General features: G+C 56.6%; 1 protein-coding gene across 6 annotated transcripts; it reads right to left on the bottom strand.

Moving 5' to 3' along the window:
• Window positions 1–746: 746 nt before the first annotated feature.
• On the bottom strand, window positions 747–26,987 carry TRAF2 (TNF receptor associated factor 2). Of its 6 annotated transcripts, none has more exons than XM_065036214.1 (10): window positions 26,966–26,987; window positions 23,071–23,291; window positions 22,501–22,579; window positions 22,052–22,150; window positions 12,788–12,859; window positions 10,569–10,643; window positions 9,433–9,792; window positions 7,292–7,469; window positions 4,697–4,845; window positions 747–3,941 (listed from the first exon to the last, which is right to left on the bottom strand). In XM_065036214.1, the coding sequence occupies exons 2-10, from the start codon at window positions 23,256–23,258 to the stop codon at window positions 3,723–3,725; spliced, it is 1,419 nt and encodes a 472-aa protein (XP_064892286.1). In that variant the 5' UTR covers window positions 23,259–23,291; window positions 26,966–26,987; the 3' UTR covers window positions 747–3,722. The 6 variants fall into 6 exon arrangements, with proteins under 6 accessions (XP_064892286.1, XP_064892282.1, XP_064892287.1 ...); XM_065036210.1 differs by lacking the exon at window positions 26,966–26,987 and adding an exon at window positions 25,228–26,939; XM_065036215.1 differs by lacking the exon at window positions 26,966–26,987 and adding an exon at window positions 24,714–24,857.
• Window positions 26,988–27,237: the final 250 nt, after the last annotated feature.

Below are 27,237 nucleotides of genomic sequence, written 5' to 3'. Positions count from 1 at the left end.
GCACCATGGGCTGCAACTGGTGTCCCCTCAGAGCAGGGCTGTCACACTCACTTCCAGCAGGTGCCACATCAGCCTTGTGGTTGCCTTTATCAGGCTGAACATAATTTTAGGACCATATAAATGTAGGAGTAGTTACATTTATACAGTCTTAAAAATTACATTCAGCCCTTCGGAGGCAACCACGGGGCCCTCAGTGAAAAGGAGTCTGACAGCCCTGCCATAGAGCCTTTCACCACCCAGGTGCATCACACAGCAGCTGCACCTGTAAGATGTGGGTCTGGCTGCTCCGGGGAGGGACACAAGCCGCTCGGGTACCCTCAGCCGTCTCACTGAGGCAGCTGCACTGATTTAGGGGCAGCACGGATTTAGGGGCAGAACTGGGGCTCCTGGGAGCAGCACGGGCACTTGGCTCCCAGTAAGAGCTGAGAAGAACCAGCTCATCCTGGAGAAGTTCGGCAGCCGCTTTATTATCCAGTCACCCAGGAACAGGAGCATTGCTGTGAATTTGTCCCCTCTGCTGCTGCCGGTGACACTGGCCCAGCACCACTGTGCCTGTTCCCAGCAGCCGGGCTGGGGCCAGGTCACCTCTGAGTGGTTCTGTCATGTCCCGCCCCACCCCGCTCCCACAGCCCCATTTTGGAGCCCCAGGGAGGCAGCAGCAGGGTGAAACTCCCAGCACAGAACTAAACCCCCACCCGGGTGCTCCTGCCCCACTTCACCCCAGCACCACATGGATCATACCGCAATGACGCTCTTCCCGCTTTTATTAGTGGGGTTTGACCTCAAGGTACAAAAAACAGACAAAAGGTACCTCCCAGTGCCGGGCTGAGACAGGTGTTCTCTGACAGGGGACGTCAAAGGGGAAACCAAAAAACCCAGTGCTGGCCTGTGCCACATGCCCGTGTGCCAGCCAGGCTGGCAGAGCCGTGCCCAGGGAGGCGCCGTCCCCCCAGGAGCTGCTGCAGCCAACGCTGCGCGCTCCGAGCTGCTAGAAAATGAAACAAGGCTGAGGTGACACTGGCAGCACCGGATCTGCCTCAGCGATGTGGCGCAGGAACACCATGGCACCAGGTCCTGTCCCAGGGCTGGCTCGCTGTGCCAGCACCTGCCCTGTGCCCCCGGACAGCAGCGCAGCCCCGTGTCCCCCCGCAGGCTGGAAGGGGCGCCTGATCTCTGCTCACAGCACAGACTCTTCCCCTGCAACCTTCACGGCACCTGCTGCGGCGGGAGGACCCGCGCCCACCCCCAAAAGCCACCCAGACCCCCAGCTGAGCCCGTGTCTCCGCAGGAATGGGCCCGGCTGCAGTGTCCAGCACCCCGAGAGCAAAGACATTCACAACAGCTCTGACCGAGCTTCCCCTCCCTCCCCCAGGCTGAATTCCCAGCTGTTACACGAGCAGAGCTGATTTTCCTGCCCCTTTCCAGGGCTCTCCCGGGCCTGGCCCCACAGAGCTGCTGCTCAGGCTTTCTGTTTCCTCCTAAGGCCCGAGGGCAAGCGCGGCAGCACCGGGCTGGCTCCATCCTCTGCTGGGGCTGCTCCGCGCAGACACGCACCCGCTGCCCCGGTGAGAACCGGGCAGGCCCTGTCCGCACTGCAGCCCTCACCTTTGCGTTTGCAGCACACGTGCCAAGAGGTTTCCCAGCCCAGCTGGTACCCCCATCTCAGCCACCCCCATCCCAGGCACCCCCAGCCCCACTGGCACAGCCCCCGGCCTCTATCTGCCCCCAGCCATGGCCTCTGCACACAACAGGTACCACAGGACCCACACAGAGACTTGGAAGGGACTCATCCACAGGCAGGGAGAGCCCCTGGCCAGCACAGCACCCTTGGGGGCAGGAGGGCCACTCGGGTCAGGGTCCAGCTCAGCTGCCCGCCAGCCGGAAGGACATCAGGCACCCCTGAGCTCCCCTGGCAGCAGCGGGGACACCAGAACCACCCAGGAGTCAGCGGTCAGGGCAGCGTCACCGCGAGGATCAGGGACAGCCAGACTTGGCAGGGCTCCCCGAGCACCAGCTCATCTCCACTGACAGTGTCCCTGTCCCCACCAAGGTGGCCACGCAGCCGTGCCGGAGCAGAGCAGGAGCAGACGGGCTCTGCGTCCAGCGGCTGGGGCTGGGAGCTGCCGACAGAAAGGGCGTCCAGGCCTTGCTCTCCCAGGCCCAGCAACTGCTGCTCCCGGCTGAGGGCGACCCAGGGCAGCCAGGAGCACAAGGAAGGTGACCCACGGCCAGGAGGAAGGTGACTGCGCTCCAGCCTCGCTGCCCATTCTCCCACAGCCGGACTGGGCCCTGGACTGTTAGTGCAAGGTGGGGGCAGCAACCGGCTCCTGTGACCAACAAAACCTCCCTGTGGCACGGTTGGTGAGGGAGGCACAGGCAGAGAAGGCGGCAAAGCCCGGAGAGTCCAGCCTGGCAAATCGCCCATCCAGCCACTCACGGCCACGATGAAACAACTCCCGAGGGACCAGCCGCCCATGACACAGGGACAGGGCAGCAGTTTCTTCTCCACAGAGACCCCACGGCTGCTGAACACTTGCTACCCCAAACGGAGCAGTGCCAGCAGCCCAGGGACAGAAGGGACAGCAAGCTTCACTCAGGGACTTCTCCAGCCAGCCCAGGTCCTACCTCAGTGTCTGAGCAGAGCGAGCACTCCGGTTTGCCACGGCTGGGAACCGGCTGCTCCCCGAGCCCAGGGAGGACGGGGAGGCTGCCGCTGCGGGGGGCAGCTCGGGAGCGGCAGGGCCCGCCAGCAGCAGGGACTGGTGCTGCGTCCCGCGGTGCCACAGCCGCAGGTGAGAGGGCCCGTGCAGGCGGCCGGCGCAGCAGAGCCGTGTACGCGTTCAGTGGCCGGGAGGGCCCGGGAAGGCCCGTGTGCCTGCACTGCTGCAGCCGCCCCAGACGGGGCTGAACGCCAGCTCAGGAGCATCTGTGTGAGAGCACCGGCAGCTTCCAGCACCGCCACCATCCTGCCCGCGGCGACTCGGGCACTGGCAGGCAGAGAACGGCAGCACCTGGATAACACCCGCCTGGGGCTCCCCGGGCTCAGGGGCTGAAGTCCTCACCGAGCCCTGTGCCGCCTCCTGTCCCGGGACAGGACGGGCGCTCCGCAGGGACAGTCACTCCCTCGCAGGCAGCTGCACCGCCCGCCTCCACACAGCTCAGCACCCTCTGCAGACACTGATGCCATTGAATCAACAACAAACCACTCAGCACCGTGTCTGCCATGCACCCTTCCCATCCACCAAGGCACTGGCCAGCCAGTGACAGCAGCCCTGTGGCACACACAGAGATCTCTGAGGAAAATCCTGCCAGCTGAGCCAGGTGTCCACACGAGGTGGCGCTGGGACAGACCAAACCCTTGTTTTACTACAGAGCACTGAGGACGTGCACTAAACTGGTAGAGCGAAAGCTGATCTGGTTTCCACTGGCGGCCCAGACAGCAGCAGTTCAGACACCCAAGTCCCTGCAGATCTTGCTCCCTGCAGACTGTGAACGTCCACCCAAACCTCTTCTCAGGGAAGGTCTCTGACACCAGGGAAGAGGGTTCCTTTCCCATCAGACACCTCGTTTCCACTCAGAGCGAAGGTCCCTTTTTGGGAAGGGCTTTTCCCCTTCTGCTTTTTGCCCCCTCCTCGCTCCGAGACCTGCCTGAAGTGCAGCACAAGAGGGGATGTCCCGCTCGGGGCTGGCTCCGCGTTCGCTGCTCCCGGCGGCGAGCAGGGTTAGAGGCCCGTGAGATCCACGATGGCTTTAATAAAGATGGCGTCATCACGCACGTAGGAGTTCTTGGCTTCCATCACGGAGACGGGGCAGAACAGCGGGCAGCCGCTGGCAATGTTCATTTCTGTGACGGGTCGCTGGAAGGAGGAGGATGTCACATCGGGCCGGAAGGCATCGATGATGTGCTCGCGGTTGTTCTGATCCAGGAGCATCAGGGTTACCTGTGGGCAAACGTGAAAATGTACCAGAGCAGCTGGATATAAAGCACGTGGAAACCCAGCCGGTGACCCTCCGGCTTGAAGCCTGTGACACACGCAGGTATCGATGCAGCTGCAGCCACACACACGCTTGCAAATCTGAGAAATGCCTCCAAGTCGGGTCAGCAGAGGATGGCACCTCGGCGACATTCTGCATGGAGCTTCCCACACCCTGCCCTGGCAGGGGAGGCTTCCGTGTGGCAGCACAGGGTGTCAGACTGACGGAAAACCAACAGCTGGCCGGCGAGGTGTTCGACCCCGCACCGATACCCCACACAGCTGTGTCACTAAGGCGCAGCTACTGTCCTGCTGTGAAATAAGGCAGCGCCTCTCCCTGCATCAGCGCTTTGCCCGCTCAGCCCCGAAGCGTTTCATAAACCCGCAACATCTCGAAACTGCAGTCCGAGCTTCTGAGAGCGAGTGAGGAGCAGCTGCACCCCCAGTGCTGAGGCCATGACAACCTTCCCTCACGCCGAATTCAGGCAGAGGCTCCGCTCACTTTCCCAACACGCTGCTGCTCTCCTGCCGCAGCCTCTGCCGTCCCCCCGCCCTGTCACACACCGGGGACTCGACTGGGGAATCCCCCGGGCGGCTGACACATCAAAGTCCTTCCTTCTTCCGCCTGCTAAGCGGGCAGATTAACGGCATCTAGAAGCTCCAGTGGGTGCGAAACCAGAGGGGCACACTGCTGGGCACAGCGGGCTTTGTCCCGAACCTACCTTCTGGTTGAAGGGCCACCGCAGAAGGGCATCGTTGGGTCCTTTCATCACCACAAAGAACAGGGACAGGTGGGTCCCGCGCCCGGTGCCGTCCCCGTTCAGGTAAACGCGCAGACACATCTTGTAGCCGTACTTGCTCGTGTAGAAAGCTACCAAAGAGTTGCAAAACAAACAGTGAGTGTCAACCCTGGCAAAGCCTGGCACCAACGGGTTCCTTTGAACGCTGAGGAGGCTAAAGTCTGGATCCTGGAAGAAGCCAGGTAGGCAGGTCTGGGTCTAAGAACACCTGCACCACGGAGCTGGGCTGGGAAGCCAACAGGTCCCAACACCAGCCAGACGCCAGAGACAGCGCCGGCTCGGGCCGTTACCAGCCCCTGCTCTCGCTGGGCGCCGGGACAGAGCAGGACAGGCCGGTCCCCGGCTTTCCCACCGCAGAGCCCGGAGCTGCAGCTCTGCCCGGAGCCGCGTCCCACCGCGTCCAACACCAGCTGTGCTGCAGGTCCCGGCAGTGCCGCTGGCAAGCACCAACAAAACCACCCCAGAAAGGGCCTGTCTAGGGGCAGAGCACCCACTGGAACCCGCTGGCTCTGACACGGCACAGCCTCAAGCCAGCTACTCCGGTCTCCATCGGGATCCAGCAGCTCAGCACAGCCGGGCTCCGGGTCTCTCACGTCCAGCAATTCTGGGAATTGTGATTCCAGACCCATGCGGTGCACAGAGACGTGTCTCTGAAGGGACCTGTCGCGGCAGCACGGAGCTCCGAGCCTCAGCCCCGGCCGCCGCGGCACAGGGCGGCAGATCAGAGACGTGTCTTCCTGCGGGACTCAGCACGCTCACCAGCAGGCAGCGCAGCACCCGCAGGCACCGGCGCCCGTCCTGCACCCACCGGCCCAGCGACCGCGAAGCGCACGGGACGCAAAGCAAGAGCCTGGCAAGCTGCCCTGCACCCGGGGCTTCCAGCAGGAGCTGCACTTGGGACCGTCCTGGATCATGCCCCTGATGAACCTTTCTGAGCTCTTATGATTTTGCCCTTCGCAAAATCCTGTGGCACATTGTGTCCTCACAACGCGAGTGAGTGGTAACTCTACTTCCTTCTCCTTAACACTGATTTCATTGGATATTTCCTCATCTTTACATTTAAATACAAACCAGTTATACCCATTTCCCTTTTACATGCTATTCTCAACCTAGACTTCTCTCCTCCCGGACAGAACAGCACTAGTCTATTGGCTTCACTTTCTAATATTAAAAAAACCAACACCTCCACAAGAAACATTTGTTTCTCAGGACTGATCTTCTCTTAAAGCAGCCGCAGGAATGAGGATCTCTGGTCTAAATGACACAATCAACTACTGTAGGAAACCAGGCCTTGTACCTTGCACTTGTGAGACAAAAATGAAGAAGTCCTGCCTGTTGCAGAGCAGCCCGTGTCGGGCAGGGGCCCTTCCAATCCCTCCAGCACAGCCCTTCATTAGCAGATTGCAGAGACCAACCAGCAGCACAGAAGAGCGGCTGGCAGCCCCAGAGCAGCTTCCCGCAGCGAGGAGCCAGGGGGCACAGCCCACGCTGGGAAAGGAGACAACAGGACACAAGGGTCAAGGTTCCCTTCTCTAGGCCAAACAAACGAGATTTGCAGCAGATTTGTTCGCTTTGGGAAAAGGAAACACTGCCCTTCCCGCGGGGTTTTTCCAGGGCTGCTGATGACTTTTAGAAGGCGATGCTATTGCACGCGCATGGCTTCGGTACCAGTTTGGTTCCCCTCAAGAAGGGTAATAGTTTTTTCTTCCAGTTTTTCAGCAGAAAACGGACTCTGAACAGCCTCATCCAGCAAACAGATTGAAAAACAGTCTGAGAAATCCAATTGCTTTTATCTGGCGGCCCGGCCAGGGTCTGGTTCTCCACAGCGCCGGGAAGCGGGCGCTGGGTATGGGCTCCAGGTTTGCACGCAGCTGCTCGGCCGCCCCGATGCAAGGCGAGCTCCCCCGAGCGAGGACACCGACGAGATGGTTTCACCTCAGAGCCGCGAGCCTGGGAAGCGCCCTCATAAGCAAACAAGCCCGATCACAACCTACTGCTCACTGCCCAAGGTTTTCTTCTTGCAGAAGAGGAAGAGCGGTGCTGGGCTGCGGCAGCTCTGCAAGGAGAGCCCCTTCCTCTAACAGATACTCGAGCACTTCCCTAGGTACGGTTTGGGCTTTATTTAGACATTGCCTCTTGCACCGTCATGGTTTAGGCACTAAAATGTATTTCTGGGGCTCTAATATATATTTCCTCCTTTCTTTAACTATTTTATTGCTGGTTTTATGGTCTTTGAGTATTTTACTTCTATGCAGGGCTATTCCAGAGCTAAGATGGTTGCATTCTCCATTATGAGCAATTAGAAAGGTCTTCCGCAATCTAAAAAGCACCTCTGTCAGCAGAGCAGTTTCATTTAGCCCAATGGGACAAAAACTGTTGCAGGCTCCACAGGAAAGGAGGACACAACAGGGACATCTGAACAACCAGCACCTCCCTTGCTAACGGTACCACTGCACATCCCCCACCCAGCTGAGACACAAAAGGCTTTTGCAATTTTGCAAATTTGTGGGCAATAACCTGGAGAGAAGATGGCAGGAGAGCGGCCTGTTATTGCCTCCTGACGCTTCCTGGCAAACTCCGTTATCTTCCAGATGAAAACACCGTCGTAGGTGGATGCTTCCATGTTGCGGATCTTCTCCTCCATCTCGGCCATGGCCAGATCTTTGAGGCCGATGCTCCGTTCCAGCTGCCGGACCTGCTCAGTGGGACACACGGTGCAGCCTGGTTAGAAACACGCACTGTTGTGAGCCCCGAGGAGACACCAGAGTCCTCACAGGACAACTTGTTAGCGAGAAACGTTCTCCAGAACGCAGAGGGGTCACGGGAGGGAGAAATGGAGCATCGTACAGCAATTCGCTACAGATTCCATTTGAACCCTGTCGTTCTGGAGAAGATCACAGAAGATCACAGAAGAATCCCAGAATGTGAGGGGTTGGAAGGACCTGGAAAGCTCATGCAGTGCAATCCCCCCATGGAGCAGGAACACCCAGATGAGGTTACACAGGAAGGTGTCCAGGCGGGTTGGAATGTCTGCACAGAAGGAGACTCCACAACCCCCTGGGCAGCCTGGGCCAGGCTCTGCCACCCTCACCAGGAACAAGTTTCTTCTCAAATTCAAGTGGAACCTCCTGTGTTCCAGTTTGCACCCATTGCCCCTTGTCCTGTCACTGGTTGTCACCAGAAGAGCCTGGCTCCATCCTCCTGACACTCCCCCTTTCCATATTGATCCCCAGGAATGAGTCCCCCCTCAGTCTCCTCTTGTCCAGCTCCAGAGCCCCAGCTCCCTCAGCCTTTCCTCACACGGGAGATGCTCCACTCCCTTCAGCATCTTGGTGGCTGCGCTGGACTCTCTGCAGCAGTTCCCTGTCCTGCTGGAACTGAGGGGCCACAACTGGACACAATATTCCAGGTGTGGTCTCCCCAGGGCAGAGCAGAGGGGCAGGAGAACCTCTCTGACCTACCGACCACCCCCTTCTAACCCACCCCAGGTACCATTGGCTTCCTGGCCACAAGGGCCCAGTGCTGGCTCATGGTCACCCTGCTGTCCCCAGGACCCCCAGGTCCCTTTCCCCAGGGGTGTCGAACTCATTTTCACCGGGGGCCACATCAGCCCAGTGGTTACAACTGCGGTTGCAACTGCCGGGCTGACGCGGCCCCCGGTGAAAATGAGTTCAACACCCCCCCATGTGTCAAGCCAAATGACTCCGCGGCCACGCTGGTACAATGCTGGGCACAGCATCAACGACCACGTTCTTTTGGAAAGATCTAGAAGGCGAGCAGCCCCGCAGGATCAGAGTGATCCAGTGAAACGCTGGGTGCTCTCTGTCAAAACTTCAGCCAGGAACAACACCCAGGTGTCTGCATAAGTTGATCACTAATAGAGATCTGAACACTTCATGCAGGTCAGTTTAATTACTGTATTTTCCAGGATGCTTTAGAGGGCTGCGCACAGCTAGGCAGTGAAGCTTTGCCAGCTGGTAACATGGAAAGGACACTTGTCCTGGTTTTGTTAAGAACAAGTTTCTCTGTTAGTGAATGTGCCTGCCAGCTAAAGCTTCATATGAGCTGCATTTTCCTGGAGAACCAGATGCATGTTTTGGTGAGCACAGCAATGGAATGTGAGGTTATTGATAAGGACAGATTCACATCTCGCAAGAGGGGCAACGAGAAACAGGTGACCAGAAACTGACCAACGGAGTATAACATCCCATTCACGTGAACACTTCATATAACAGTGGGAGATCACAAGGATCTCGTCCCTTTTCCTTATGGTGACATTAGGAGAGGACCTTGCGAGTTGTCCCTGCGAACTGAGGCCAGTGACAAACTGAATCCAGTTCCATTGGCTGCAGAGTCCAGTCCAGGACTTCGGCTGCCGGCTCTGCAGTTGCTGGGACTTTAAAGATTGGTTTTGTATATTTTGTAATATTTTCTCTATTCTTATTTGTGGCATTAGTAAAACATTTTTAATGTTTCCAGCTCTCTTCTCTCTGTCCTTCTTTCCCTCCCGATCCCTGTGCTGAGTGGGAAGGGGGAGAGGGGGTTAACAATACACCTGACAGGGTTTTATTGTCACCCCGCAATCAAACCCTCGACAATACTCAATATTCCAAGTCTCTGCTCATAGTGCTGGAAAGCCCAAGCCAGCGGTTACACACCTTGTTACTGAGCGTTTCGATTTTCTCCTGGTCCAGCCGATGTTGCCGACTGTAGGCTTCGGCTGTCAGAGACACTCTTTCCACTTCCCGATTGAGCACGCAGACGATGTTCTCGAAGGTCACCGTCTTCCTCTCGAGGGCCTCGCACCTCCCCAAGAGCTCCAGGGACCTGGAGAGCTCAGACTCCGAGCACAGAGAGTTTGCTGCCAGTAACGGGGAGCTGGTTTGTGATGAGGAAAGGGCAGGGAGGGGCTTTAGGTCTCCAGAACCAGCCTTGAGGCTGAGCACAAAACTCAGCAGCATGTACAGATGCTCCGCCAAGCACTTGCTTTCGTGTTCTGGTAGCTTTTCATTTTCCACCTGGGTGAAGAGAAATACATCCCACGTTCAGCAAGCTCAATCTGTGCTGTCACCATCCACAGAACAAATTCCTCCTCTTGATACCACAACACCAGCTTTAAATTATAAAGGGGAAAAACCAAAGAGAGTTAAAACCCCATTGGTTGGGGTTTTTTTTTGGGGGGGTGTTGTTTTGTTTCAGAAATTTTGTGAATCCCATACAAAGATACAGACTGTTCATCCCTGTCTCCAGCACTTCCCAAAAGGGCTCTGTCAGATGTACTTAACAACACCAAATCCTCCCGTAACCCCCCACGGAGGGATTTACACAAACGTCGACGGTAGGAGCTGGGAAAACTAAAAATAAGGCCTGGCCCAAGCTCTGAGAGGACAGGAAGACACCAGCCGCCCAGCTCTGTGCTTACAGCTGAAAGCAGCTTAACCACCAGTCTCAGGGCACCCAGAGTGTTCCTCGAGAGGAGGCTTCCTTCCACATTACGTTTCCTTCCACATTACGCTTCCTTCCACATTACGCTTCCTTCCACATTACGTTTCCTTCCACATTACGTTTCCTTCCACCTTACGTCTCCTTCCACCTTACGTTCATTCTCTGGATACCCAAACTCTGGACAGCAGATGATGTTCAGCTCCATTTGCAAAGGGTTTGAAACACCACTTTGCTCAAACGTCTGATTGCAAACATCTGTAATGCTTTGGGCAACAGCAGCTTGCAGGTGAACTCTAACCCCAGAACTGAGAACAAGTCCCGAGATAAACATCAACAGATGAGCACTTACCACCTCGGCACATCCGACAACCTCAAATCTGCAAGGCACTTTAGATCTGCCACAAGTCTTCACATGGTCCCGAAACTAGAAAGGAAGGAAGGCAATGTTAGACCTGATGTGTCCCCGGTAGCTCCCCTTCCACCTTGCTGACATCTAGGGAGCTGAAGACGATCTCAGGAACACCGTCGCTGATCACCAGCTGCCAAAGTGTGTGGTTAAACCTGGACACTGCCTATCGTATTGTGTTCAGTTCTGGGCCCCTCAGCTCAGGAAAGAGATTGAAGTGCTGGAGCGGGTCCAGAGAAGAGCAACACGACTGGGGAAGGGACTTGAGCACAAGCCCTATGGGGAGAGGCTGAGGGAGCTGGGCTTGTTTAGTCTGGAGAAGAGGAGGCTTAGAGGTGAGCTCAGCACTCTCTAGAACTACCTGAAGGCCAGGGGAAATTGAGGCTGGAGATCAGAAAGCAATTCTTTGCAGAGAGAGTGGTCAGGATTGGAATGGCTGCCCAGGGAGGTGCTGGACTCACCGGCCCTGGAGGTTTGTAAACTGAGATTGGACATGGCACTTAGTGCCATGATCTAGTGAATGGACTGGAGTTGGACCAAGGGTTGGACGGGATGATCTCTGAGGGCTTTTCTAACCCAGCCCATTCTGTGATTCTGTTAGGTGTGACTTTCACTTTAGCACTGACACCTGGAAGTTTTACTTCTCTGTCTCCTGACAGCTGGGAGGTCACACTTCTCACCTGCACATGCGAGAAGGAAAAAGCAACCAGCACAGGTACATGAGGAACCAGCTGCACTGAGGGCAGAGGAAGGGGAGGCGCGAGGAACAACCCCATGACCTGCCAGATGTTTAATTCTGTGCACCTCAGGTAACCCTCGCTGGGACCTGCCACAGCGCGGTATTTGTATTTCCAGCTAAGCATTATAAATCTAAGAAGGAAAAGCTTCCTGGTGGTCCTGCCTGAGCATTTTCGGCAATTGCCGCAGGGCCGCCCGTGCCAGGCCGGTGCGGCGTCCCCTCCACACGCACCTCGGCTGCTCAAGTGGACATTTCTACAGAGAACTGCACTAGCCCCCCAGCTGCCAGGATGACTCGTTTGGGTTCCCACACAGTGCATGATTAATGCTAACAAGCACTGGCACATCATCATCTTGACTGTGATGTACCTCCCATCATCAGATATCAACGCTCTGTTCTGAACAACAACCATATTCCACATTTAGTGCCTGCAGCTGCTACAACAGATGTCGATTAAAACTGGTTTTAAACCACTTTTTTAAAAAGCTCCTAGGTCCATCTGGCTTGCTGGATGAGTCAGGCTGCAACGGTCGCAGCTGATCAACTAAAGTTTGGAGAGTGATAAAAGAGGGAGTAAATATTTAAACACAGGATAGATCACCTATGGGAACCCATGAGCCTGGTCTCTGCTGGGCTCCAGCTCCAGCCTGCACACAGGCAGAGCCGTGGCCCAAGAGCCCAGCGCAAAGCACGGAACAGGCTCCCCAGGGAGGTGTCACACCTGACAGTGTTCAACAAGAGACCGGACAACGTCCTCAGACACACGGGGTGACCTGTGGGGTGTCCTGTGCAGGGACAGCAGTTGGAACCGATGATCCGTGTGGGTCCTTCCAGCTCAGGACATTCTATGGTTCTATGCTGCCCAGTTTGAAGAATGTTTTGCTCATTGTTTTGACATTTCTGTCCCCCTTGCCCTGCTTCAAGGGCGACAGCGCTGCTAAGAACATTTGCCCATAGCAGGCAAGATGTTTTGAAATTAATGTGATTTTAAGATGTTTCCCAAAACTAGAGCCCTAGAGACATAGATTCCATTGCATCATTAATTAGAATTAATTTAGCTGGAGATGGGCTCCTTGTCTCTAAGCGCAGCTGTGGTTGACATAACTGCATTACACAGGACGCAAAGACCCTGTAAACCCAGGAGTGTGCATTTCCCACAGCAGCTCTGCCCCCAAACCCCACCCGTGCCGCTGAGTCCAACCACTCGCGCCCAGCAGCGTGCTGACCCTCATGGAATGGTCACCCAGTACTAACACATGGTCACACAGTACTAATGGTCACACAGTACTAACAGGTGCCGCTTAACTGTTCTCCCCACTCCACTTCCTAATGATCCCGATTTTCCTCCCCGCCCCGAGGACACGGTGTTGGCCCATCGGGACCCCAAAGGCCACCATGGTGGCACGCAAGTCACACTCGGTACCTTCTCCCTTGGAACCTTCTTCCCGCAGCCTTCGCACGTCAGTGGAAATTCAGGGCAGACCTCGTCGTGAGCCTGTAAAACAACCGACAGTAGAACATTTGGTCCTCTAAGTAAAAGCTGCACTGAGGTTAGACGATGAGTACAACTCAACAGGGGCAGTTCTACACTTTTATTACTGAAGAGTGTGGTGTCCTACCAACCTCAACTCCAATCTTGGTCACGCTGATAATTCTGCGTGCTGACTCATACGTGTCATCTCCAGGCTACCAGAATTTTGGGTGCCTAAGTAGCCTCAGCATCAACATAAAAGCTGCTATAATTCTTGACAAAACCAAATTACTGCTTTGATGGGCGAGATGATCAACAGGAAGCTCCATGTATGGCTGTGCCAGGAAAACACACGTTTGCGCAGGCTGAGTCAAGTAAGCCACGATCTCAGGGAGATAATCGCTACGATTTTTCCACTGTAATGGTTATCAGTGGCTGAAGCGTGAACCCGCGGCCTCCTCCCCACACGCTGGGCTGAGCTGCCTCATCGATTCTTCACGTTCGAATCAGAAAACCATTTTTCAACCAGAAAGAAGAATAGTTTTAACTGTTTCATTTAATAGGCGCTACACAGCCCTGCAGCAAGGCTCACGCTGTTCGGCGGCCGGAGGAGCTAAGAAACGCTCAGGGCAATGTGATACTCTGTCCTCAGCAGATACTGGGGCCAGCAATACAGCTAAATTGGGAATGCTAGAACACGCCTCTTTCTGTGTCATTTCCACATTGCTTAAACCTTCCCTTTACACACCAACCAGCCGAAACAAGGCACTGCAAACACCTTGAATACGCAGTTCAAAACTCAGGTTAAAAGATAAGCACGCTGAAGCATCCTGATAAAAAACCAGAAGCATTTATAACGCAGTCGCGTGAAACCAGGTGCCCCAAAAACTTGGTCATGTTTATTCCTTATTAAAACAATGGCGGGCGCGGGGAAACATGCACAATTTAAACAGTCACCACATCAGAAACTAGAAAGCGAAACCTATTAGCGGCTCAGCTTTGGTTTCGGAGTTACTCTCTCCTTTTTATACTTTACATGAGCAATGAGACCCAAAAGCCTCAGGGCACTGTCCCTGCAGGGTGACCGGGCAGAGGAGGAGGAGGCAGAGCACCCTTCATCCCACTCGCTCAGAGCAGCTCAATCCTTCCTTCTACCCCCTATTGCTCTCATGTTCCAGCCCAGGGCTGTCAAATTCATTTTCAGCGGGGGATGCATCGGCCTCGCAGGTGCCTTCGAAGGGCTGAGCGGCCCTTTGAAAACACCCGCGAGGCCGATGCATCCCCCGGTGAAAATGAGTTTTGACAGCCCTGCTCTAGGCGCACCAAGGAGCATCTTCCCCACGAACAAAACCAGCAGAGGGTCTGGCTGAAGGAAGGAAACTTCCCTGCAGAGACAGCTATTTAAAAAGGGAGCATTCAAAGCTTACGCTTACACCCCCCCTGCACCACCAGAAGGGCAACCAGCCCCGCACAGCCGAGCTGCAAGCACGACCAGTCCATATGGAAATCAAGATGCGCAGAAGCGTGAGCTTTAACCAGTGCGGCTCCAGCCATCTAGTTTGTGTAGAAGCGGTTTCAGGCTCTTCTGGAATCCCCTGTTCCGTCCCCCTCCACGCGGGTGTCTCAGCACACACGGACGGCATCGCCACCGGCAGAAATCCGCCCACCCGAGGCTGGCATTCCAGCCTGACCTGCCCGCTCCACTCCCCCAGGAATGGGGCAATCCTCCTGTTTACACCTGTCCCAAACCCACGCATCTTCTTCTGCAGCAAGGACGAGCATCTCTGAGATTCCGGCATTCGCCGTGAAGGTTTTCGGCAGCTTTGGAAAGTCATGGCTGTGAACAGGGGAGGTGAGAGCAGAGTCCCCTCCCAGAGTGAACCTGTCATGGAAACCAAGGCAGATGGGGTCGGAGAGAGGGGGTGGCAATGGGAGGGTTAAGCGGATCTGGAACACAAGGGTCTGGCTCAGACCCTTCAGGACTGCCCTCCAGGTACCTCAGCGCTGACTTTGCACACACCAGCAGCAAACTGAGGCACAGACCAACCCATGGATCCTGCACCCAACAGCACGAGGAGAAAATCAAACCGGGCAGAGTTAAGAGCCCGCACAGCAACACCTCGCTCTGCCCTCTCCATCAAACCCAAACCCGCCGATCGATCCGCACATCCATTCGCTCCCTAAAAATAAACAGCGAGACAACGCGGTGGCAGCCTGGATGTCACACGGTGCTATCAGAACAGGAGGTTCTCTGGGAGCCCGCCCAGGAGACTAGAAAATCAGACACCACCGCTGCCGGGGCAGCCCACGAGCTTGGGTGTCCCCACTGAGGCTGCTTGGTCCCCCAGCCCTGGCCATGCTGCGCCCCCATTCCTGCAGGCCAGCGGCCAAGGGAGCTGCCTGGGACACGCTGTGACTCCCCTACCTCGGTATCAGGGAAGGAGAAACGTGATTTGCAGTTGAGGTTCATCTCGGGGCGCCCTCAGGGTCATCCCCTCACACCAAGAACTCAAGCAGTGGGAACGGCAGCTCCCCTCTCGGAGCTCTGCGGCAGCACGGGCAGCACGTTTCGACACCGCTGCGCTGCAAAGGGCAGGGAAAAGCGGGATTTGGTAAGAGCAGCTGATCTGTCTGTGGAGGACACAACGATAATTTCCTAAGGAATGCCAGGATGAGCTGCTCTGCTGTGCTTGCATACGTAAGGCAAAAGGGAAAACTGCAGTTTAATCTGATTCCTGCTTTGCCAAACTTGACCTGAACTCCAGAAGAGGCTACTGCTGAAAATCACTATCCCCATATAGTGGCTGCAGAGCAGGAGGTGCCCCCGCTCCCCCGCTCAGGACCTGCCACACCAGCACGAGTCACTTTTTAATGGAGGTCTTGCAACCATGTTGGGAAATCCAGCAGCGTGACACAACGCTCCAGCTCAGGGACAAGGCAGCTGAGAAATGCACCGTGGAACCAGCTGCTGCCAGAGGCCAAGTGCCAGGTCCTGCACTTGGGTCACAACAACCCCCTGAACGCTGCAGCTGGGGAAGAACAGCTGGAAAAGGACCTGGGGGTGTTGGTGACAGCTGCTGAACATGAGCCACCGTGTGCCCAGGTGGCCAAGAGGCCATCAGCATCCTGGCTGGTACCAGCACTGGTGTGGCCAGCAGGACTGTCCCCCTGTGCTGGGCTCTGGGGAGGCCAAACCTCAAATCCTGGGCTCAGTTTTGGCCCCTCACTACAGGAAAGACCTTGAGGTGCTGGAGCGAGTGGAGAGGAGGGAACGGAGCTGGTGAGGGGCTGGAGCACAAGTGTGATGGAGCGGCTGAGGGACCTGGGGGGCTCAGCTGGAGTGGGCTGGGAACACACATGGAGCCCAGTAACCCAGGGCTGGAAGCAGGAACCAGTCTGCACCCCGCAGTGCCAACTGGGAGCAGAAGCTTTCCCACACACACCGCTCCCGTTGCCAGGACACACTGCTGACAGAGACCCGAGCTAGTCCACTTGGCATCACCAACAACTAAAGCTTCAAGAAAATGTCAAAAACAAAGATTAACTTCCCATCGGTAAGTGCGTGTGGCTCTAGTGGGCACGTGTATGGCAGCGACGGTGCCCGAGGCCACGGCGCCCGTCTGAGCTGAGGACACAACTGGCGGATGAGATGTCAGGGGTCCCAGGGGCCTCGCTCACGCCTCCTTCCAGAACCAGCAGATCAACCTTTGCTTTCAGCTCTCTGTGGTTTTGTTCACCGGCTTTTAGGGCCGATTAGACAGACATTTGATTTGGGGTTTACGGTAGAGAAACTTCAAGGCAACATTTCTTGTATTGAGGACAGATGTGGAAGCGAGAGCTGGTTTTGAAGAAGGCTGAAGGCACAAGAAATATTGTGAAAGCAGCAGGGGGTTTCCTAATATTTCCTAAACCAGACTCTGCCTCTCCTTGTTTGCTTTGAAGTACAGGAGCCTGAGGTGGTGGGACACTCCAGGACGCTTCTTCCAAACTCCTCCATCATCCCAGAGGAATAATTTTCCTAGGGAGACTCCAGTCTGAAACAGAATGGGGCCAGACCCCCAGGGCAGTTTAGATAAGCCTGAGTCTGAACCTGAGCTGGCGCCACGGCCAGCGGAGCCCCCGCTGTTCCTCAGACACAGCTGCAGTGCAAAACAGAAACACTAAAGCCGCTTGCCAAGGAAATGAAAAGTTACCGCGTTGGGCTGCACGGAGTGCCTGCAAACAGCTGGCTGACACGTGAGGGAGGTTCAAAGCGATCGCGAACGCCTGATCAGAGATAACTCCGCAGGTCTTCTAGGCTGCAATTAACAGTTATGGTTCCCTGAAAAATGCCCAAGATGTGCTGTTCACATCTAACGAGGTCACTTCTTGAGAACAACCTGTCACCGGGGAGTGAGCACCAATCGCACTAACCAGAGCATCCGTAACATCCCCCTCCAGGAGCTACTTCTGACAGCGACCGCTGACAATGGCGCAGCAGCTGCCGCAGCGCTGAGAGCGCGGCCCATGCCAACCAGGCCCCGGGACAACATTCCCAGGGAGGGGACAGGACAACACGCCCTTCCACCAGCACGTGGGGCTTCACCCGAGTCACAGAGATGATGAGGGACAGCCTGGGGATGAAGGCTCCGGGTGCTCTGCCTGACGGGGGAGCTGCCGCACTCTGGAGCTGCAGAGAGGAGCAGGGACAAGGTCGGCTCCTCTGCCCCACAGCCAGCGAGGTGCGGGCTGGGAACAGAGGGGCTGCCACAGCACAAGGCTGAAGCGTCTCCAGAAAAGGGGACATGAGACAAATATTGCACCTGGGACAGGTGTCTTTCACGTGCTGGAGAAGTGGAGCCTGCAGTGAGTGATGCCATTTCAAACCTGCTTCCTCTGGCCCTTCCCAAACGCTGGAGGTGCCCAGGGGCACGTGTGACGGTGGCTTTGGCTCCAGCCAGACACCTGGAGCCCCAGGAACATCTCCCTGGGTGTGAAGTGCTGCCCCCATCACCCCAAATCCGTGCTCACGCTGCGGGTTTCACCACGGCTTAGACAGGACACACAGCACTCAGCTTCAAAGCTCAGGACTTGCAGCTTTCTGCTTCCCAAGGGACAGATGCCAAAACTGTGCACGAGGAGGGTCGCCACAGAAGGCGTTTGTAGCAGCTGAGAGCAGACCCTCTGCAGCCGGGGCTTTCCAAGGCCCCCATACACACTGCCCCCGGGGCTTCACCTCCCAGCATGGGCTCGGACGGGAACCTGCTCCGGTTTGGGAGCCAGATGCACAAACTCTACTCCAGGGACTGTAAGGGAGGCCAGGGTTTGTGTGGGGACCCCAGCGCTGGAAAGTAAAGGTGTGTCAGATCCCTTCTTCCAAAGGGAGGCCCTCTTGGTCACCTGCAGATGTAAGTCAGGGATCCTCCCACGGGACAGTAGTTTGGTCCCGGGGGAAACTGCTGGTCAGGCCAGAGGCGGCTTCAAGCTGCACTTCAACACCACGCCGTAACTTGAGCCAAAACCTTCAGAAAAAGACACCACATGCTGAACCTGCTTTTAAAGAGAAGGCTGGCTGCCCTGCCACAGTGCTCAAAACGTGGTATCCCACGCAGGCAACGTGGCTATAAAACCCTCAGAAGTACATTTGGGAGGCAACAAGAAGAAGGGCAAGTCGGTTCCAAGGCCAGCAGCTCTGTTCTAACCCATGTGCAAAAGCCTGAAGCTGAAGTTTTCAGCCTAAGCTGAGAATCACAACCAAGGACAGCTTTCTCTACACGATGCACAGCGGGGCTTCCCAGCACCTCCCAGTAGGAGCACTGGGCAAGAAGAGACTGCCCGGTTACTTGGACCTGGCCCCAGGAAGCCACGCAGCCGAGAAGGGGACACAGAAACTCCCCCCAACACCACATACTTTGAAATAATATCACTTAAGTACTGAAGCTTGCACTTTCCACAGCCTTCCAGGCTTCAATTCAAGTGAATGCTTCAAAGCCAACTGATTACAGGGCAAACACATCCCCTGCAGTGTGGATGAGGAGAGGTTGTCACCGCAGCTGACAGCCACCCGACCGCGCTGGCTCAGCTCATCTGTCTGCCTAGAAACACCCCCTCCCAACTTCGTTTAAATACCGGTGTCAGGATTAAGCTTAAAACTCAGTTCTCCTTTCAAAATTTGGTTACATTTCCTTATGTTTCAAATAATTCTGTGTCTCCCGAGATGAACAGGGCAGTGAAAGCCTCTGTGTGGGTAACAAACGGAGAAGCCAGGGCTGACCTGTGGACACCTCTCTGCAGCCCCTTCCTGGCGGGGGGCAAAGCAGCTGGCGAGGAGAAACACACTAACAAAAGTTACAGAACTGAAGATACTAATGAAACAGAAGAGGGACGTAGGCAATTGGAGGTACTGCGAGGCAAGAAAATAAATGCTCCAGTGCTGAGGAACCACAAACCCCTCCACCTGGATATCACAGGACGCGCCTTCTCGGTCTTTCCTTTAGCTCTAAGGCGCTAACTTTAGTTTCTGCAGCCCTCCTCGGACTTTCCACCTCAATCTAAAGGCTCCTGCCCACAGCCTGCTTTTCTCTATGTGTGTTCAAGGCAGACTCATTGGGAAACCTACATATGGAAAGAAGTTACTGATTAAAAGGAAAAACCCTGCAGGCCCACCGCAAACTGCTTTATCCAAATGCCACTGAGTGTTTACAATATGTACAGTCTGAAAAATGCATTTATAAACCCAGACATGTGCTAAGCACCGAAATATTTCATATGCTTCAAACAGCTTTAAGCAGAGGTGCAAGTCACGTCCAAGCAGATTGCACTCTCTGTTTTATACGTCCCTGTAGACCTGAAACTTGGTCTGTCTGAACAGAAAGTAAAACTGAAATCGGTTCCATTTTTTTTGAAGTTGAAGAGCTACAGCTTCAGCTGCAGAACATTTCTTTCCCTGTTCATGCCCTGATAAGATTAGCAAACCAGAAGTGACGGTATCCTTTGATTTGTAAGCGGATAGCAGCCATAGCAGCCGAGTGAGTCTCTCTCGGTACGAGCACACGATTTTTAAATTAGCAAACAATGAATTCACCCTTAGGGACTTTCCACGTCCTGTCGGAAATAGCGCAGCGAGGGACTTTCCGCAGCGGGAGCCGCCGCGGGACGTTACACACGTTGCTGGCTGCAGACGCGCCCGCGCTGCGCCAGCTGAGCTCTGCGGCTCCGCACCAACCGGCCTGGGCGCGGGGCAGGGTTTAATGCCAGTCCAGGGTACCACGAGAGCCCCTGGGCTGCCATGGTGTTTGATGCCTCCTTCCATCAGCCCGAGGAAGAGCCGCAGCCGCGGGGCAGGAGACACAGCCAGATCTTGCCTATTCGCACCAGTTCCCAGGAAAGGATCGGCTTTTCCTGAAAGGGCACAGAATATCCGGAGCCCACCGGGCTGAATGGCACCCGAGGCGGCCAGAAGGGGCAAACTCAACCCGAGACTGAATCCTGCTCCCCTTTCATCACCCCAGAGCAACCAAAACCGAGATAGGGCTGCAGCACAAGCACAGAGCCACAGCTCTAGGACACATACTGTGTTCTAGCGAAACATCCACCAGGAGATTCGGAAGATTAGGTGGAGCGTAAAATAAGAGGCACAGCCTTATCAGTTCAGACATCCCAGAGCATCGCACGCAGCGCAGCCCCCAGGGAGACAGGCTCACCCCATTGCCCTTTCCAACTCCAAGGGCAAGTCCTGGCCGGACTCCAGCGCGTTCGCACACTTGTGGGACCACACAGGGAGGACCTGGGGCAGCTGATGACTTTTTGCTGAGCTCTGCAGGAACTCTTTAAGATTTGTTTTTAAACCCGGGAGAATAAGTTCACAAGAGCTCATCAGTCCCAGCACAATCAAGAGCACTGAAAGCTGCTGACAAATACAATTTGGTTTGGTCTAACAGAGACAAGCTCACTTACTACAATCACCGTTTTCAACACTGCAGTGACTTTGAGTCACTGGTCAGCAGTAGAAATTACAGCGTGGGTCACGCAATCTGCAGACACCAGCAGCACAGCTTGAGACTGGAACCGCAGTAAAACACACCGTACTCCGAAATGGAACTCCCTAACTCTCATTGCTGCGCCGCTGCTTTTAACCGGACACGTTTTCAGTCACACTGTGAGCCACTTGCGAGTGAGGTTTTCACGGCAGGAGAACCTGTTAGTACCATATTTCCCCTCATCGTTTGGACGGAACTCTTAGCACAAAGCAGCGGAAGGTTCTAGAGAGCAGGACAGGGAAGCAGCGGCGCAGAAGCATCTTTGTGTAGAACAGGCTCAGCAAGCTCGGCAGAAAGCTCAGGCACGACCCACAGCTGTTGTTTCTTTCTGCCGCCTTGCAGCAGCATGGCAGAGAACCCAAACATCAGCCTAGATAAACCAAACTTAAACCTTTCCTGACACACGTCTTGGTCACTCCATGGCCCACAGGGTCTTTACCTAGGGCAAGAGCGAGACAGAAACAGAATTTACTCCTATCTCAGGCCCTCCATGTGTCGGTTCTTCCGCTCCAAAAGGGATGACAAAACTGTCCGTCGGGAGCACCAAAGCTTCTCGGTGAATGTACCTTCACCACTACCTGCCAGCGCACTTTAACGACGCAGATCACCACAGCGGAGTTGAGGGGTTGGAGAGCACGGGGCAGCATGTGGCCCTGCCACCCTCAGCAAGAACACGGCTCTGAGGAGCGCTACCTGTGCGCAGGCTGGGGACCAAAGGCCCACACTCCCGAGGAAAGCCAGCGTTAAAAAGCTGGTGGGCTGCTCAAGAAGAGCAGGAGTGGAAAAGCCAAATTGCGCAGCAGGCTCGTGCGGCCACTGCCCACTGCCCTGGTGGCTACGGGGGTGCTGGCTGGAAACAGGATCATGGCCAGGCCGCTTTCCCCAAGTTTTAGGTTCACATTTCTTGACAGTTCACTTGCCTTTTATAGCAGAAAGGAGGTGGAGATCGAGTGAGTGGTTCCCACCACGCCTGGTGCCTGCGATCACGTGCAAATCCGAAATGGTTTCGGTCCAGCCTGTGCCCTCAGCAGGGCACACAAACCTACCGCAGCCAAGAAACCCCTCCAGCGCCCACTGAAATCCAGGGAGGCAAACGCTCAGGCCGCCACTGCCAGCGGACACGCACAACCACGGGAGCCTTCCCCAACACAGGGGGAAGGAAAGGATGCAGCCGCGAAGGCCTCGCTTTGGTCTTTACCTCGTATTCTTTAATCGTCCCCTTCCACGTGCAGCCACTGTTAATGCAGACAGCGGGCAGACTTTCCACCTCCCGACGGGCTGCGTTGTCTGGGAAAGCCTGAAACGGAAAAAACAAGCAAACCACAAAAATTACTGAGGGGTTGCAGTTTTAGTCCGGACTCTTAATGCTTTATTAAGGCTCCTCCAAGTCACCACATCACATCCTCAGAGGTTGCCAATGGCAAACAAATGGTTGTTACAGCGTTTAATTAGGACACTGCTACATCAACGTGACCTGGATTTTAGGAGCTGGGGAGTCCAGCACATTAATCATAACTCTCACTACTGAAGAAAACGTTTCCTAGGAACAAGGGATTCTCAGAACTTGCGTTTAAAACAACAAAAAGAAATGCAAGTGGTATTAACGGTATCAGTGACCTTTATTTTTTAAAATGCATTTTTACTTACCGAGCTTGTTTCCAAAATAGAAATTCCTTCTTCGTATATTCCCTCCTGAATGCAGCTGGCACACTTCTGAGGTCCAGCGCTGGCAGACAGAAAAACAACCATCATACACAGCAAAGAGAGACCGATTGATGACTTAATGATAAAGCATTTTCTTTTTTTCAAAACACCACATTGAGCCTTTGCTCATATGTGTTTTTTATGCCTGTTTCTGACTCTAATATATTTTCTTTTCCCGATTACCCACTTTATTCAACCGCCCTCACGTACGGTCAGGAGACAGAACAGCAGGAAACTTTCCTGCAAGCCAGTGTGTACTTAAATTTCTCCCATTTTGGCACAAGCACAGGATGATTTTTAGGAGCAAGTCCCTTCAGTGATGAATGGCAAAAATAATGCGGGAGATTCTGGAAAAGGGAACACTGAAGCAACCACACAAAAATAAAAGCAAGTCAGAGATGACGCGTTCCCTTAAAGATGGTCTGACACAGGTCATGGAAATCAGATTTTACTTTTTCGCTTGAAAATGCCTCTTCAAGCATTTTGTCTTTAGACTGAAGGCACAAAAGTTACCTTATAATTTTCTTCAGGCAATAGGAACAGTAACGATGTCCACACTGAGCTTGAAACGGCCTCCTCAATATATTCTTGCAATCGGAGCAGAGATATTTGACCTCTAGTTTAGTTCCCAGGATCTCCTTTGCAAATCCAGGCTGGTTTAGATCCAAAGAGCCAGGTGGAGTGGAGTTTGCTGCTGCCATGTGAACAAACAACCCTGGCTGGATCTCCAGAGCCTGAAAATAACAATACGTTCCCTGTTTCAGTATAACTGGATGGTGGTCATTTTTCACATATACTCGCACATACATTGGCACCCAAAACCCAACACCACAGGTAAACACACCGACATCAGGCACAAGCCCGCCTCCACCTAGCTAATAATACAGAGAAAAACTTAACAGTTAATTTTGGGATTAAAAGCAGAACAAAGAGACCATGTGAACAGACCTCACTAAAATCCCCATCCAAGCTACCTGAAACGCAGCCTGAGCAGAGAAACCAAGGTTTCTGACCCAAAACAAGAACCACAGAACAGTTTGTGTTGGAGGGACCTTCCCAGCTCCCCAGTGCCCCCCTGCCATGAGCAGGGACATCTTCACCAGCTCAGGTTGCTCAGAGCCCCGTCCAGCCTGGCCTGGGATGTCTCCAGGGATGGTTCAGCCACCACCTCTCTGGCCAACCTGGGCCAGGCTCTCACCACCCTCAGGGACAACAATTCCTTCCTCATATCCAGCCTGAATCTCCCTCCTTTAGTTTAAACCATCACCCCTTGTCCTGTCACAACAGGCCCTGCTCAAAAGTCTGTCCCCGTGTTTTTAAGTACGGAAAGGCCGCACTAAGGTCCCCCTGGAGTCCTGTCTTCTGGCTCAACACCCCAGCTCCCTCGGGCTGCAGAGAGATCAAAAACCGTCCTACAGCTGATCAGTAACACAAATAAATCACCTCGGTCCTCCACACACCCGTAGGCACTGTGAGGTGCCCACAGCCTCCCACCGCTTGTTTTCAGTTGTCCAAAATCCCGGGAATCCCGCCCAGAGCCCGGACCGACCGGCCGCTTCCAGAGGGCTGGAGAACGCAGGTGTGAGGGGCACAAGCAAACCAGCGAGGAGGGAAAGAACCGGCCCGCCCACGGAACCGCCGGTACCGGGGGTGTCCCCACCGGGGCGGCTGCTCCGCCATGCGACCGGGCCGGGCGGCGTCATTCCGGTGCTGCGGGTACTTAACCGGCTCTTCAACACAAATTCTGTTCTTCCGCTGCATCGCGACTGCCCGTTCTCGCCAGGCTGTTTCCACAGTCCCGGACACACGCACCGCCCCGGGATCACACGGGAGAACCGGGCACCGCCGGCAACAGCCGCGCACTCGGGACAGGCCGAGGAGCCGGGCCGGCTCTCCCGGGGCTCGGGCAGCCCGCACCAGCGCAGCCCCCACCGTCCCCGGCTGCCACCACCGCCCGGTGCGCCCCGGCCTGCCCGCCGCCAGGAGGGGCCGGGCCGAGCTCAAGGCGGAGCGAGGCCCGGGGCGCCGCCGCACGGGGCAGGGCCCGTCCGCCCGTCCTCCGCCTCCTGCCTGTCCGCCCGCCGGCCCGGCCGCGGCCCCCGGCCCCGCCGCCCCTCGCCCGTCCCGCACCGGCCGGTACCGGGCTGCGCGCTCACCGGCCGCCTCCGTCCGCTTCGCACCGGAAGCCGCCCCAGGCCCCGCCCACCGGACACGTGTAGCGACGCCCCGCCCGCCGGGCCCGCTCGCGCGGGGCCATCCCGGGAGCGCCGGGGAGGAGCCAGCAGCTCTGACGTCACCGCCACGCCACGCCCCCACCCCGTCACCCCCACACTGTCATCTGCCCGTCACCCCCGCTACCATCCCCCAGCACGCCCCGCCAGCCCCCGCAGTGTCACCCCCAGGACCCCTGTCCTCCGTCGCTGCTCCCCCCACCGTCCCCTGTCCCACCCCTCCCCGGACCCATCCACCCGCACCTTGTGCCGGCCAGGGGTACCCAGGGGGACAGCAGTGCTCGGCACAGGGGCACACTGACCCCCACCCGGGGTCCCAACCTCCAGGGACACCCACCTTCCCGCCACGACCGCCCCCCCCCCGCCCAGAGCCGGTCTGGGCACCCAGGAACGCTTCTGAGAGGCCTCTGGTGTGCCGGGTGGGGCTGGTGCTGCTCACCTGGGCACAGAGCGCCATGGCTGCGCCACCGCAGGGACAGCACGGGCCGGGGCGCCGCGCAGGTGGCGGCCGACGGGCTTCGGTGTGACCGAGAAACAGTGACGTTGGGGGAAGCGCAGCCGCTGGTCCCGCAGCAGTGAGGTCAGCGGGAGGTGCTTTTTGCAGGGGAATTCGCTCTGCGAAAGGTCACAGTGGCCAGTTTTGTCACTCAGGGTCCCCAGCCGGATCATGATGAGGCAGCGCGGGGGCTTTGGGGCTTTACAGCTGCCCCACGAGCAGGCAGGGGAGGGCTTGTTCTTATCACACGGGGAATTCATCTGCTGCTGGGGAAATCCTTCCCATCAGAGCCGGTTCGGTGCTGCCCCTGACGGTGCAGCCAAAGGGTCTGTCCCAGTAGCCCCAGCTGCGGGGACAGTGCGGGAGCGGAGCAGCACAACAAGGAAGCAAACGGGGGCAGCTCCCCGGGGCCCAGGGCAGCACCATGGGCTGAGCCGGCTGCAGCCAAGCCCAGGGAGGCCCTGAGACCTTCGCACGGGACCAAAGGCTGCGCCGATGCCCTTTGAGGTGAGATGCTCCCGCAGAGCTGGGACCAGCACCTGAGGGCGCTCGGGATGACGCGTGTCCCCGCGCACGTGTTGGCACCGGGACGCGCACAACGCAGCTCCCCTGGGACTGGCACCACCGCTCGCCCATGCTGGCGCCGCTTCACTCGCTCCACCGCAACGTTGTTCTTCCCAGCGCATCTGCGCTAGTCTGGGAAAGCAACTGTGGAAACCTTTACATCACCAAAGTTCTTGGCTGGCTGACGTGATTCAGGGAAGGAAAACCCCTCCTGCGTTTCCGAGCGAGCTGTGACCCCGGCCGCGGCGCTGGGAGCAGGACGCGCTGTTCCCGGAGAGGCAGGAACCGCCAACAACGTCTCACCTGCAGCTCCAGCCGCGGGACGGAGCCACCCGGGGCTGCTCTGAACAAACCCGCTGCTGCAACACCCTGGCTGCCACCGCAGACACTGAGTATCGCACAGCGTTAGCCTTCCACCTCTGCACACCAACACCACTCTCCCGAGGCTCCTGGGCAGCTGCAGCCCAGCAGGTCGTGCTGACAAAGCCACAGACCGACTGTGCAGAGGGAACCCCCCTCGCTCTCCCGGTGCCCCGTTTCTGCGCAAAGCCTGACTCCCCGTAACCTGGAACCAAGCGGCTCCCCTGCGCTTTGCTGTGAGCACCTGCAAAACGCCGCCAAGGGTTCCGAACTCCCGTCCCCCCTCCCACGCCCCGAGTTCAGAAACCAGAGAGAGGGCCGGGTTCTCCTGCCTTTACTGCGGAGCTTTTCGGGTGACTCAGACCAGAGCTGAGCGGGTTCACCCCCTCCCGGAGGAGCGCGCCGGGCCGCTGCTGCCGCTGAGGCAGCGCCTCCCTCTCTCGCGGCCTCACGCGGGTTTCCTGCGAACCGGACGCAAACGGGTGGATTTTTCCGCCGAGCGGCCGAAGCGCCGCGCCCGCCGCGGGGGCAGCTTGCCCGGTCACCGGCACCGAGCGGCCGCCCCCGCGGGGAGCAGAAACCCCCCGCCCCCGCCGCAAGGCCGCGCTGCGGGACGGGCGGGCGGGAAGGCCCCACGCCGCTATCCCGTCCGCCGCCGCCCGGGTGAGCCCTCAGCCCCCAGGGCCGTGCGGGAACCGGAGCCGAGGACGCCGGGGGCGCCGGCCCGCGCTGACGTCACCACCGCGGCACCGCTTACCGCCGCCACGGCGCGTGCCTTGCTCCGCCCAGCTGAGCGCGGCCATTAGTCACCGATTACGACAGCACCGAAAGATAAGCCAATCCCTTCTTGGCCGGGGGTTATTGGCACGGACAGCAGCCTCTCAGTGCGCACAGAGGCGTGCCCGCCCGCCTCCAGCCTGCCGTGTACACTGGCCAATCGGAGAGCGAGCCATCTTGATTGCTCTGTTTCTGCGCCTATTCCGAACAAGTGCGTCACGCCTGGAGCGCTATTATGCAGAAGCCCACTGA

The sequence above is a fragment of the Columba livia genome, chromosome 19, assembly GCF_036013475.1.
Source record: "Columba livia isolate bColLiv1 breed racing homer chromosome 19, bColLiv1.pat.W.v2, whole genome shotgun sequence".
NCBI lineage: Eukaryota > Metazoa > Chordata > Aves > Columbiformes > Columbidae > Columba > Columba livia.
This window is presented reverse-complemented; position numbering and strand designations above follow the sequence as displayed.

Excerpts from the sequence above, each read along its gene's own strand:
- TRAF2 (XM_065036210.1), bottom strand. Across the intron at positions 4,846-7,291 it reads TCCTGCCATCTTCTCTCCAG|CTTTCTACACGAGCAAGTAC; the intron begins GTTATTGCCCAC and ends ACTCTTTGGTAG. Across the intron at positions 3,942-4,696 it reads GGTGGCCCTTCAACCAGAAG|GTAACCCTGATGCTCCTGGA; the intron begins GTAGGTTCGGGA and ends GTTTGCCCACAG.